The sequence below is a fragment of the Passer domesticus genome, chromosome 32 (assembly GCF_036417665.1).
Source record: "Passer domesticus isolate bPasDom1 chromosome 32, bPasDom1.hap1, whole genome shotgun sequence".
NCBI lineage: Eukaryota > Metazoa > Chordata > Aves > Passeriformes > Passeridae > Passer > Passer domesticus.
This window is the reverse complement of record NC_087505.1, coordinates 2,609,227-2,621,565: the sequence shown is the minus strand read 5'-3', so window position 1 is coordinate 2,621,565 and position 12,339 is coordinate 2,609,227. Positions and strand designations below refer to the sequence as shown.

Genomic DNA, 12,339 nt, shown 5'->3' with positions numbered 1-12,339 from the left:
GCGCTCAGCTGACCGGTCACGGGGTGCCGGCTCCCGGTTTCCCGGTAGCGGCTCCGCGGGACGGGGCGGCCGGTGCTGTCGGGGCGTGGGGAGGCGGCGGGGACCGGAACCGCCACCGGGACCGGAACCGGGACCGGCTGCGCTTCTCGGGGAGAGGGCGGGGGAAGCGACCCCGTGCCCCCGCGGTTCTGCCGGTTCGCGGAACCAGAACCGGCGCGGGGGAAGCGCCGGGGCCAGGCCCGCCCAGAGTCGGTGCCGCTCCTGCACCGGGTGTGGGCGGGACGAGCTGCCCCGGCGCCCTTAAAGGCCAGGCCGGCGGCGGAGCCGGTGCTGCCGGGCCGGCTCCGAGCGCACCGGGAGCGGCGGGGCCATGGGGGCTGTCGGTGCCCTGTGCTGGCGGCTGCTGCCGGTGCTGCTGGCCGTGCACCGGGCCGCAGGTGAGCGAGGGGGAGCCGGGGGACGCGAGGGTGGAGGGGACGGGGTCCCCGGGCGGCCCGGAATGGGAGAGGAGGAGGAGGAGGGAATACCTTTGGAGTGCGTGGTCAGGGATGCCCGGGAGTTGTCCGGGGGTCCAGAGGCAGCTCGGTGCCCGGGAGGTGCCGGGGTGTGGAGCACGGGGGGGGTTGGCATCACCCCCGGGGCAGAGCTGGCAGGGACATGTCCCTGGGGCTGCCCCGACCACCCTCCCGTGCCCCCCAGGCGCCCAGCCCTGCAGCCCCAAGTATTTCGGCCGGGATGCCATGGTCTGCGTCTGCAATGCCACCTACTGTGACACGCTGGACCCCGTGGTCCTGCCAGCCCCCGGCTACTACGTCAAGTACGAGAGCAGCAAGGCCGGCAAGCGGCTGGAGCGCAGCGAGGGGAAATTCCAGCACAAACTCTGCGCCCCAGGTACTGCCACGGATGGCAGGGATGGGATGGACCCTGCAGCAACCCACCGTCACGCTGGGCTCCCCTCCCTGCAGATGTTGTCCTCAGGCTGGACACGACGCAGCGCTTCCAGAGGGTGAAGGGTTTCGGTGGCTCCATCACCGACGCGGCCGCCATCAACATCTTGTCCCTGCCGGAAAGAGCACAGGAGCACCTGCTGCGCTCCTACTTCTCCGAGGAGGGTAGGGCGTGGGGGACACGGGTGGGATGGTGGCAGGGATTACGGACATCACGGACACCTCGTGTCCCGCTGTGCTGGCAGGGCTGGAGTACAACCTCGTCCGGCTCCCCATGGCCAGCTGTGACTTCTCCCTCCACGCCTACACCTACGACGACGTCCCCTACGACTACGAGCTCGCCCACTTCGCCCTGCGGGACGAGGACACCAAGCTGAAGGCGAGCGGTGGGAGGGAGCAGGGAGGGATGGAGGGTCCCGGGGGCTGAGCTGAGCTGGCCCCTCCACCTCCTCCTGCAGATCCCCCTCCTGCAGCGAGCCTCGGCCATGAGCAAGCGGCCGCTGTCGCTGTACGCCAGCCCCTGGACCTCCCCCACCTGGCTGAAGACCAGCGAGTCCTATGTGGGGAAGGGGACACTGAAGGGGCAGGCAGGGGACAACTACCACAAGACCTGGGCCAACTACTTTGTGCGGTGAGGAGCTGCCGGGGCCGGGGGAGCGGGGTGATACCCGGGGGACCCTCAGTGGTGGCACTTGGGGACTCCTCACGGCTCACCCCCTCTCCCCACGCCAGGTTCCTGGATGAATACGCCAAGCACAATGTGACATTCTGGGCAGTGACAGCAGAGAACGAGCCCACGGCCGGGCTGATCAACAACTACCCCTTCCAGTGCTTGGGTTTCACAGCTGAGCAGCAGAGGGACTTCATCGCCCGGGACCTGGGCCCGGCGCTGGCCAACAGCTCCCACCGCCACGTCCAGCTCATCATCCTGGATGACAACCGGCTCCACCTCCCGCACTGGGCCAGAGTGGTCAGTGTGCTGCCATCGTGGTGACCCAGGGAGCAGCCCCTGACCTTGTGGGGGCTGGGATTCTCTGTCCCGTGCAGGCTGGGCCTCTGTGCCCCATGGGTTCACTCTTCTTCCTGCCAGGTCCTGGAGGATGAGGAGGCAGCTCGCTACGTCCACGGCATTGGCATCCACTGGTACCTGGACTTCATCGGTCCCATACAGGACACAGTGCTGCCCACTCATGAGCTCTTCCCTGACTACTTTATCCTGGCCACAGAGGCGTGCATCGGGGCCCATTTCTGGGAGCGGGATGTGATTCTGGGCTGCTGGGAGCGGGGGAACCAGTACAGCCACAGCATCCTGACGGTGAGGCCCCCGTGTCTCCCTGGGTGCTGGGCCCTGGGAGGGTTGCTGCTGTTGGGCAGGCATCTGAGCTGTCCTGTTGCAGAATCTGAACCACTTTGTGTCTGGCTGGACTGACTGGAATCTGGCCCTGGATCTGGAGGGGGGCCCTAACTGGGTCAAGAACTATGTGGACAGCCCCATCATCGTGGACAGCAGTGAAGGCATCTTCTACAAGCAGCCCATGTTCTACCACATGGGGCACTTCAGGTGGGTTGGAGCCCACATCATGCGCTAAGCTGCCTTGTCCTGAGAGAAGCAAGGCTAATTTGGCTTGTGGGGAGCTGTCCTGGGGTCTCCCTGAGGTTGCTTCTCGTTTGTCTGCTCAGTAAATTCATCCCCGAGGGCTCCCAGCGCGTGGGGCTCGTCGCCTCCAGAGAGTCCAAGACGACAGCGCTGGAGTACACGGCCTTCCTGCGGCCCGACGGGGCTGTGGTGGTGGTGCTGCTGAACCGGTGGGTGATGCAGCCTGGCCCCCCGTGTGGGACCCCTGTCCTGCCAGCCCTTTGTGGGACCCCCATCCTACCAGCCCTGTGTGTGATCCTCATCTTGCCAGCCCTGTCTGGGATCCTCATCCTGCCACCCCCATGTGGGACCCCCATCCTGCTAGCCCTGTGTGGGACCCCCATCCTGCCAGCCCTGTCTGGGACCCCCATCCTGCCAGCCCTGTGTGTGATCCTCATCCTGCCAGCGCTGTCTGGGATCCTCATCTTGCCACCCCCATGTGGGACCCCCATCCTGCTAGCCCTGTGTGGGACCCTCTTCCTGCCACCCCTGTTTGGGACCCCCATCCTGCCAGCCCCGTGTGGGATCCCGTCCTGCCAACCCTGTGTGTGACCCCCTTCCTGCCAACCCTGTTTGGGACTCCCATCCTGCCAGCCCTGTGTGCAACCCCCATCCTGCCAACCCTTTGTGGGACCCCCATCCTGCCACCACCATGTGGGACCCCCATCCTGCCAGCCCTGTGTGAGACCTTCATCCTGCCAGCCCTGTCTGGGATCCCTGTCCCATCAGCCCTGTGTGGGACCCCCATCCTGCCAATCCTGTTTGGGACCCCCATCCTGCCAGCCCTGTTTGGGACCCCCATCCTGCCAATCCTGTTTGGGATCTCCATCCTGCCACCCCTGCTTGGGACCCCCATCCTGCCACCCCCGTGTGTGACCCCCGGCCCCGTGCAGGTCTGACCGTGCTGCTGTCACCCCCAGGTCCCCGCAGGACATCACCTTCGCGCTGGCAGACACCGTGGGGCTCCTGGCGGCCGTGGCTCCGGCCAACTCCATCCAGACCTACGTGTGGCAGCGGCAGTGAGGGGCAGTGACAGTGACGTGTGGCAGCGGCAGAGGGGCAGTGACAGTGACGGGCCGGACGTGCAGCCCCAGCTGCCCGCGGGCTCGGGCCGGGGGAGGCGCTCCCGGGGCCGCGGCAGAGCCGGAGGGGGGCCCCGGGGGCGCTGGGGGTGTGCAGGAGGGTGGGGGGCACCGGTGCCCCTCGGGGTGGGGACCCCACAGGCTGTGAGCGCTGTGTTCTGCTGTTCCCACATTAAACACGGATGCTGCCTTGGTGTCTGCGGCTGGAAGAGAAACCTCCGGGTCCCTCCCCTGCTCCTGGGCACTGTGGCTGGGTGCCACGCCGGCGTGGAGCCTGCTGGAGCCTGGCGAGCAGCACAGAGCAGCTGGAGCATCGTGGGCCCCTGTCCCTGCCCAGCCCCTCTCCCGGGGCTCACCCTGCTGGGAGATGCTCCAGGCGTGAGTCTGCTCCCAGTTCTGAGCTTGCACTGCCTGGCTGGGGCTGAGCAGAGCCCGGCTGTGCTCCTGCTGCTGTTGGGGACGGGTTTTAGGACCTAGCAAGTGGCTCGGGAGGCATCCCAAATGCAGATGCTGCATCAGGAGCAGGCACAAAGCACTTGGAAACCCACCCCGGATAGAAGGGCTGAGCCAAGTTCCAGTTTTCTGTGCTTTTCCTGCCAGTCTGGAGCCACCTGCTCCTGATGTCAGGCCAGGGGCTGTGTGGGTCACACCCAGACCGAGGTCCTGAGGTCCTGAGGCCAGGGCTGGAGGCAGGGCCAGCTCCAGGAGCATGGCTCAGGGTGGGGGCTCAGGGTGCCAGGCAGCTCTGGCTGAGCCCAAGCTGCTCCTGGGGCTCTTCTGGGACAGAGAGGCTGCCCAGGCTGCAGCAGCCCTGCCTGGAGCCTCCTGCTCCCCGTGGGGACTGATCGAGGGGTCCCCACTGTGGTGAGGAGCCTGGGGGTGCACCAGGGGCTCAGCCAGCTCTGGCTGAGGTCAGGGCAGTGCCAGCTACTCCTGGGGCTTTTCAGGGACAGGGAGGCTGGTCAGGCTTCAGCAGCCCTGCCTGGAGCCTGCTGCTCCCCACAGGGGCTGAGCTGAGGGGTCCCCACCATGGTGAGGAGCCTGGGGGTGCACCAGGGGCTCAGCACCCACCACAGCTCCGGGCTGCCTTGAGCAAGCGGGGGCAGGACCGGCAGTGGGTGCTGAGTGTGGGCGCACCCAGGAAGGAGGGAGGGAGCTGCCAGGGCGTGAGAGCAGGAGATTAGGGCAGGGAGGTCATAATTTCAGGGCGAGGAGGGCGGCGGGGCCCCTGGGCTGATGCGGGCGGGTGGGATGTGCCCAGGGGTGCTGTCAGGACTGACAGCCGCGATGCTGCGTGGGCTGAGCGCAGCCCGGGCGTGGCCGCTGAGTGACAGTGTCACCCTGGGACACCGCAGCCACGGGGATGCTGCTCCTGCGACCCTGCAGCTCCGGGAGCTGCCGCCAGAGTCCCGAGGAGAGCAGCCCGCTCCTGCCCCGAGGCTGTTGGTGTTTGTCCACAAGAGGGAAACGTTTCTCCAGGATCGCGCAGCCAGTCCCATCCCCACCACCATCCCTCTCCCTGCGGGGCTGCTCCCCACCTGGTTCTCACTTACCTGGCCCGCTGCTAGAGCTGGTGGCCGGATGCTGAATCACCTTGGCCCACGTGCCCGGCTCCCTGCGCTCGCCTCGGTGCCCAGGGAGCGACTGGCTCCGGGATAAACGCAGCGGGGGCGAAGCCTCCGACGTCGCTGGGCTTGGCTCTGCTCATTAATTCTTGTGCAAAGCCTTGGCTTGTGTGCGGCTCGGGTGAATGGGGGCTGCTGGGGTCCCACCTGGAGCCAGTGATCACCCTGAGGATTGTCCTCACGTGCTCTGGGGTCTTGCTGTTGGGAAGGAGTGATGCTACACTGAGGCTCTTTGGCATAAATATTAACAAAGTCGTGATGCCCAGAAAGGTGACTCAGCCCAGCTCCGTGTCCCTGTGTCCCCATCCACACTGGCCTGGCTTCGGGACAAAATTCACCCTCTGGTTCCTGTGAGAACAAAATTCACCCTCTGACTCCTGTGAGGACAAAATTCACCCTCTGGTTCCTCTGAGGACAAAAATCACCCTCTGGCTCCTGTGAGAACAAAAATCACCCTCTGGCTCCTTTGAGGACAAAATTCACCCTCTGGTTCCTGAGAGGACAAAATTCACCCTCTGGCTCCTTTGAGGACAAAATTCACCCTCTGGTTCCTGAGAGGACAAAATTCACCCTCTGGTTCCTCTGGTGGCCCCTTTGACCCCACCTCCTTGAACGAACCCACCCGAGCACTGCAAAGGGCTGTCACACCACGCCACGAGGCCCCTGCGGCCCCCAGGAGCTCCCCCTCGTTGGAGCTTGGCCACAAGAAGCAGCTCTGGGGGCTTGGTGGGGCTCCTGGTATCTGCTGTGCCAGCAGCAGCTCCACGCGAGGCGTTGCCCGGTCCCTGGCTCTCACTTTTCCTGCTCAGCAGGGCGCTCTTATCAGCTGCTGTTGATAAGGATGAGCTCCAGCAGCCTCCGCAGTGTTTTTCTTCCAGGAGCTGTGGGAGCTGAGCCAGCCGGGGGGCTGTGCTGGATGGGGGGCAGGAAGAGCTGGAGCTTGGAATGGGAAAGGGGTGAGCGGGGGCATCCTGGATGCCTGGAAGCGAGCTGGAAGGTGGCTGATTGCCTTAGGAGCTATTAATCCCTCCCCAAAATTGGGGCTCATTAGCCTGGGTGTAGCAGTCTGGTCACACCTTAATCACCCTTGGAGGTGGGAGAGCCACGGTGCAGCGGGACAGGGACAGGAGCTCCCTCCTGGGGCACCTGCTTGCCCCCTGAGGGGTCACCAGGGCCTCCCTGGCCCCATCTGCCCCAGCCCCAGTGGCTCCAGGTGTCTCATGGCTCAGCTCCCAGCACAGGGGTGGAACTGTGGCAGGGCCCACAGCAGGGCAGCGCTGGGGGTAGGAGGAAATTTGATAAATTGATTTGCCCCAGAGCTGCATCTGATATGCCAGAAATGGAGAAAATTAGTCACAAAGTGCTGCTCCACCCATGGAAGGAGAGCTAACGGAGCAGTTTAACCCTGTGCAGGGCAGCCCTGAGCTGCTGGTGGATGCTCCAGGCCAGCAGAGCTGTGGCTGGGATGTGGCCGCTCTCCATTCCCTGGGTGGAGATGCTGAGGGTGTCCCCACAGTGAGGGGTACCTGTCCACGGGAGATGGCACCAGGGAGGGTCTGTGTGCCCAGGTGAGCTGGCCCGGTTCAGCCTCGGCTTGCTGGGCTGGAGGGTGGCTCCTGGAGGAGCAGGGAGTGCTACAGGAGCACCAGAGCTGCCCTTTGCTCCTGGCATGGTGTTGGGACAGCAGGGTCACCTTTGAGGGTCCAGCTGCTGTTGTTGGCCCAGGAGCTGGGCTATTGCCTGCTTGTTGTGCCACTGCTGTCACTGCTGTCACCTTCCCCATCACAAGCTGAGTTGGGGAGAGTGATGCTAAAGGTTTGGGCAGGGAATGACAGCAGTCCCAGCTCCATGTGGCCAGCCCTGCTGTGCCCCTAGGCTGCCCTGAGCTCTGCAGCCACGTTCACTGGCCTTGCTTGGGTGTCCTGGACCTTCCTGCACGGCCCTGTGGCTCCTGGGGGACAGTGGGGACAGCGGGGTGGCGGGCAGGGTGTCCTGTTGGAGGTGCCCAGCAGGACAGACAGCCGTGCCATCAGCCTGCCCTTGGCTCTGCTGGGCTCCCAGGGGCTCACCCACACCCTGCCTGACAAAATCATCAGTTCTTCCTTCAGCGGGGTCTCAGATCTGCCCCTGTGACCGGGGTGGACCTTTCACCCGGGCCCAGCTGCCAGCACCATGTCCCTGTCCCTCCTTGCCGTGGCAGTGAAGGGACCCGGCAGGAGCAGCAGATCGGCGGTCCTGGCCCCGGGGCAGGTACGGGCCGGGAGCAGAGCAAGGAGGAGCTGAGGGGGTGGGAGAGGCCGTGCTGCGGAGGGGAGGTCTCCGGGCAGCTCCCTGGCAGGCCAGGTGGGGAGGCTGCACTGCTGAGGAGGAGGAGGAGGAGGAGGAGGGCTGGCGGCAGCGCAGCTCGGGAGCAGCCGGGGTGAAGGCGGGTGCGCTGCGGGCTCCTGGCGGGGATGGACCCTCCCCAAGCAGGATCAGGGTGCTCGGGGGGCATGGAGGGTGCGGCAGGAGCTCCGTGGCACTGACCCCTCCATGTCCCTGCCGTGAGCAGGGTGTCCCCGCCGCAGGTGCTGCTCCCCGGGACCTTCCAGAGCCGGGGGAACGCGGAGGGGCCATGGGGGCTGTCGGCATCCTGGGCTGGCTGCTGCTGCTGCTGCTGCCGGTGCCGCAGGTGGCAGGTGAGCACGGGGACGTCCGGGGGTGGCAGCGGGGCTCGGGCACCCCGGGGCAGCGCCGAGCTGGGCGCCCGGGAGGTGCCGGAATGCGGAGCTCGGGGACGGCGGCATCTCCGCGGGGCAGGCGGGGGAGCACACAGGGACACGTCCCCGAGCCGCCACCCTCCCGTGCCTCCCAGGCGCCCGACCCTGCATCCCCAAGGATTTTGGGCACGGCTCGCTGGTCTGTGTCTGCAATGCCACCTACTGCGACACGCTGGACCCCGTGGTGGTGCCAGCCCCCGGCTCCTACGCCAAGTACGAGAGCAGCAAGGCCGGCAAGAGGCTGGAGAGGAGCGAGGGGAAATTCCAGAGCAGCCTGAGCACCCGAGGTACTGCCACAGGCGGGTGGCGGTGCCACCGCGGGCCCCCAGGCAGCAGGACCGAGCCGGGCTCTTCCCGCAGGGCTGCTGCTGACGCTCAACATCTCCGCGCTGCACCAGCACGTGAAGGGCTTCGGAGGGTCCCTCTCCGATGCTGCTGCCATGAACATCCTGAAGCTGTCCCAGGCAGCCCAGGACAACCTGCTGCGCTCCTACTTCTCCCAGAGCGGTGCGCAGCCAGAGCACGGCGGGGGGAGCGGGCCGTGGGGTCGCCAGAGGGGGCTGTGCCTGTCCCCGCTGCAGGGACATCGCCACCTGTGCGCCAGCTCCGGTGCCTCTTGACGCTTTTCCTGCTCCTCAGGGATCGAGTACAACCTCATCCGGGTCCCCATGGCTTGCAGCGACTTCTCCGTGCGCCCCTACAGCTACGACGATGTCCCCAACGACCACGAGCTGAAGCACTTCAGGCTGGCGGACGAGGACGTGAAGATGAAGGTGGGAGGCTGAAGCCGCTGCCATCAGCACCTCTGTCCCCTCTCGTGCCGGGACCCCCGGGAGCGGGTGCTGCTGAGCCCTGCACGCCGTGGCACGGTGCTTGGGGACACCTGTGGGAGCTGGCACCTTCTCCGGGGCACGTCCTGGCGCATCCCAGCTGGCAGTGGCAGGGTGAGCAGCCACGGCGCTGTGCCGGGGGTGGTGCTTGCCGGCTGCCAGCCCCCGCTGAGGTCCTTTCAGTTCTCCCGTGCTGCCGGGCCCTGTGGTTTTGGGGAGCCGCAGCTGGAGCTGACCCTGTCCCTCTGCCCCCTCCCACAGATTCCCCTCCTGCGCCGGGCTCTGGCCATGAGCAAGCGGCCGCTGCTGCTGTTTGCCAGCCCCTGGACCGCCCCAGCCTGGATGAAGAGTAACGGGGACGTCCGTGGCAAGGGGACGCTGAAGGGGAAGGCAGGGGACAAGTACCACAAGACCTGGGCCAACTACTTCATCAAGTATTGTCTGGAACCAGCCCGGGATGGACAGCGGGAGGATCGGGGCGTGGGGTCTGGGGAGGGGACAGCGCAGCTGATTCTGCCCCCAATTCTCCGCACCAGGTTCCTGGATGAATATGCAAAACGCAACGTGACCTTCTGGGCGGTGACGGCACAGAACGAGCCGCTGGCGGGGCTCTTGACGCCCCCCCAGGCCCCCACCATCGCCTTCACGGCCGCGCAGCAGCGGGATTTCATCGCCCGGGACCTGGGCCCCGCGCTGGCCCGCAGCGCCCACCGCACACGGCTGCTGATGCTCGACGACCAGCGCATCCACCTCCCGCACTGGGCCAAAGTGGTGAGGAGCAGCGCCCCTTCCTGCCCTCAGCCCCGCTCCCCAGCCCCAGGCTTTGTGGGAGATGGAGCCCTGGCCTCTCCCAGCCCTAGAGTGGGAGCAAACCGGGTCTGCCGGAGCCGCCTCCGCCCGTGCCCGGCGGGAGAGAGGACAGGAGGTGGCACTCACACCCCGGATCCCCGGGACCTGGCAGCACCTTGGCTGGGCAGAGTTTTGGCTGGTTTGGTTTCACCCCCACGGTGCTGTTTGGGGATATTGCCTAGGAATAGGAGGAAAATATCCTAATATTAGGAGGAAAGAAAGTAAAAACGTGCTGCTCCTTTGCCTCCATGGCTGCACCACCACAGGGGGGTGTGGAGGGAGCACCAGGCAGCAGGTGGGGGCAAGAGGCCCGCTGAGGGGCAAACCTGTGCCCACCCCCTGAGCACTGCACCCAGAGAGGTGCCCAAGCCACGTTGGGGCAGCAGATCCATGCTAGGGTGCTGCTCCAAGGGGTGCAGTGCTGCAGGGTGTGGTGCCCACGGGAGGGGACAGCAGGTGGCCCTGAGAGACCACATGGAGTCCATGAGTCCATCCCTGCAGGCTTCAGGCGTGGGTGGGCTCGGTGTGAGGCATCTCCTTTGCTCCCCAGGTCCTGGGAAATGCCACGGCTGCTCGCTACGTGGCTGGCCTGGCCGTGCACTGGTACCTGGATGCCATTGTCCCACCTGGCTGCAGCCTGGAGGCCACCCACAAGCTCTTCCCCGACCATTTCCTCCTCTACACGGAGGCCTGCACTGGCTTCTTCACCTTCCGCTTCGCCGTGTCCCTGGGCTGCTGGGAGCGGGGAGACCACTACAGCTACAGCATCCTGACGGTACAGCCCCCAAACCCCCTCACACCGCCCACCCGGGCTGGGCCAGCCCCCCTCAGCCCCTGCCCTGCCCCACCAGGTCATGAACCACTTTGTGTCTGGCTGGACCGACTGGAACCTGGCCCTGGACCTTCAGGGAGGCCCCAACTGGGTCAAGAACTTTGTGGACAGCCCCGTCATCGTGGACGGCAGCAAGGATGTCTTCTACAAGCAGCCCATGTTCTACCACATGGGGCACTTCAGGTGGGTCAGGGGGGCTGGGGGGCTGCCACCAGCCCCAGGCCAGGGGCAGAGCCCCACTGCTGGTGCTGTCCCCACAGCAAGTTCATCCCCGAGGGCTCCCGGCGGGTGGGGCTGCACAGCAGCGGCCGCTGCCTCCTCTGCCAGCTGGAGCATGTGGCCGTCCTGCGCCCCGACGGCGCCCTTGTCCTGGTGGTCCTCAACAGGTCAGCCCAGGTCCTCAACAGGGGGTGGGGGTGGTGCTCATCCCCAGCCCTGCCGGCCTGCTCAGCCCCTGTTGCCCCCCAGGTTTGGCCGGGATGTGCCCTTTGGGATCCAGGACCCCGCCATGGGGTTCATCGAGGCTGTGGCTCCAGCTCACTCCATCCAGACCTACCTGTGGCGCCAGCAGTGATCGCCAGGGGAGTGCTGGGGGGCTCAGGGGGGCTCTGGGGGCCAGCTCTTCCTGCACCCTTTCCAGCATCCCTCACGGCTGGGAGCAGAAGGTGACGCCTTGCCGGGAGTGCAGCCCCCGCACGAGGGGCTCCGTGCGCTCCCGGCACCGGGACCTGCTGCTCCCCAGCCTCCCCTCCCTCCCGGCGCTTCCCATCCCCCTGGAAGCTCCCCCTGCACCGTCTCCCGGAGCACACTTCCACACGTGGCCCCCTTGAAAGCTTCGCGTGTGTGGCAGGCGCCAAGTAAAGCCATGACGCGCTCCCTGCGGAATGCGCCCTTCCCGTCAGCGTTTCCTCTGCGCGCTCGGAAATCGCTCGGTTTTCCTCGCCGGGGCCAGGGCTGCCCCGGGGGCTCCGGCCCCCGTGGCCTGCGGGTGGCTCCTTGTTTATCCCTGCAGCTGGAGCCTCGGCTGCTGCCAGCCCTTGATTCGTTCCATATGTGCTGTTGGTTTTCCCCAGCTTACTTTTTTTTTGAGGGGGAATTTAAAAAAAAAAAAATCCAAATGTCAGACGCTGTCGGAAAGGCAGAGTAAATGATATCAGTGTCCCCATCCACCAAACCTGACGGACGAATTAGGCTGGTGCCACCTCTCCAGGGTGGCCTCTGGACAGAGTCCCCTCTATTCTGGCTGTGGCCAGCACCGGCCGCAGCCCGCAGTGACCTCCCCGTCCTGTTTGCCTTCCCTAAATACCAGTTTCAGTATTCCCTGTGCCTTTGGGAACGTTACCAGCACCTTTGAAGTACAGGAATGAGAAAGCCAGAGCTCTCCTTGGCCAATGCCCCTGTGTGGGAGCCACGGAACTGCTGAGGTTGGGGAAAATGAAAACCCCAGAGGATTTACAGCTGGTTTATTGGAGTGTGGTGTGAAGGTGGCACCGGGCTCCGTCCCAGCCTGTTCCTGGAGCACACCAGCCTGTCCTGTGCTTTTATCCATGTTCCTGGGGAGTGCTGGCCCCAACGGCAGCGGGGTCTGGCTGCCTGTGCTTGGAATCACAGAATAGAGTCATGGAATCCTTGAGGTTGGAAAAGACCTCGGAGATCATCAAGCCCAACCGTTCCCCCAGCGCTGCCAAGGCCAGCCCTAAATCACGTCCCCAAGTGCTCCTTATACATTTATTAAATCCCTCCAGGGATGGCAACGCCACCACTGCCCCAGGCAGCCGA

General features: G+C 65.5%; 2 protein-coding genes across 2 annotated transcripts; both read left to right on the top strand.

Moving 5' to 3' along the window:
* Positions 1-24: 24 nt before the first annotated feature.
* On the top strand, positions 25-3,752 carry LOC135288321 (lysosomal acid glucosylceramidase-like). Its single transcript, XM_064401681.1, has 11 exons — positions 25-437; positions 700-891; positions 966-1,112; positions 1,193-1,326; positions 1,406-1,578; positions 1,680-1,917; positions 2,038-2,262; positions 2,345-2,508; positions 2,628-2,753; positions 3,504-3,624; positions 3,658-3,752. The coding sequence occupies exons 1-10, from the start codon at positions 371-373 to the stop codon at positions 3,604-3,606; spliced, it is 1,569 nt and encodes a 522-aa protein (XP_064257751.1). The 5' UTR covers positions 25-370; the 3' UTR covers positions 3,607-3,624; positions 3,658-3,752.
* A 4,152-nt stretch (positions 3,753-7,904) lies between these two features.
* On the top strand, positions 7,905-11,134 carry LOC135288299 (lysosomal acid glucosylceramidase-like). Its single transcript, XM_064401655.1, has 10 exons — positions 7,905-7,968; positions 8,145-8,336; positions 8,410-8,556; positions 8,689-8,822; positions 9,141-9,313; positions 9,416-9,650; positions 10,279-10,503; positions 10,580-10,743; positions 10,821-10,946; positions 11,029-11,134. Exons 1-10 carry the CDS (start codon positions 7,905-7,907, stop codon positions 11,132-11,134), a joined length of 1,566 nt encoding a protein of 521 aa, XP_064257725.1.
* Positions 11,135-12,339: the final 1,205 nt, after the last annotated feature.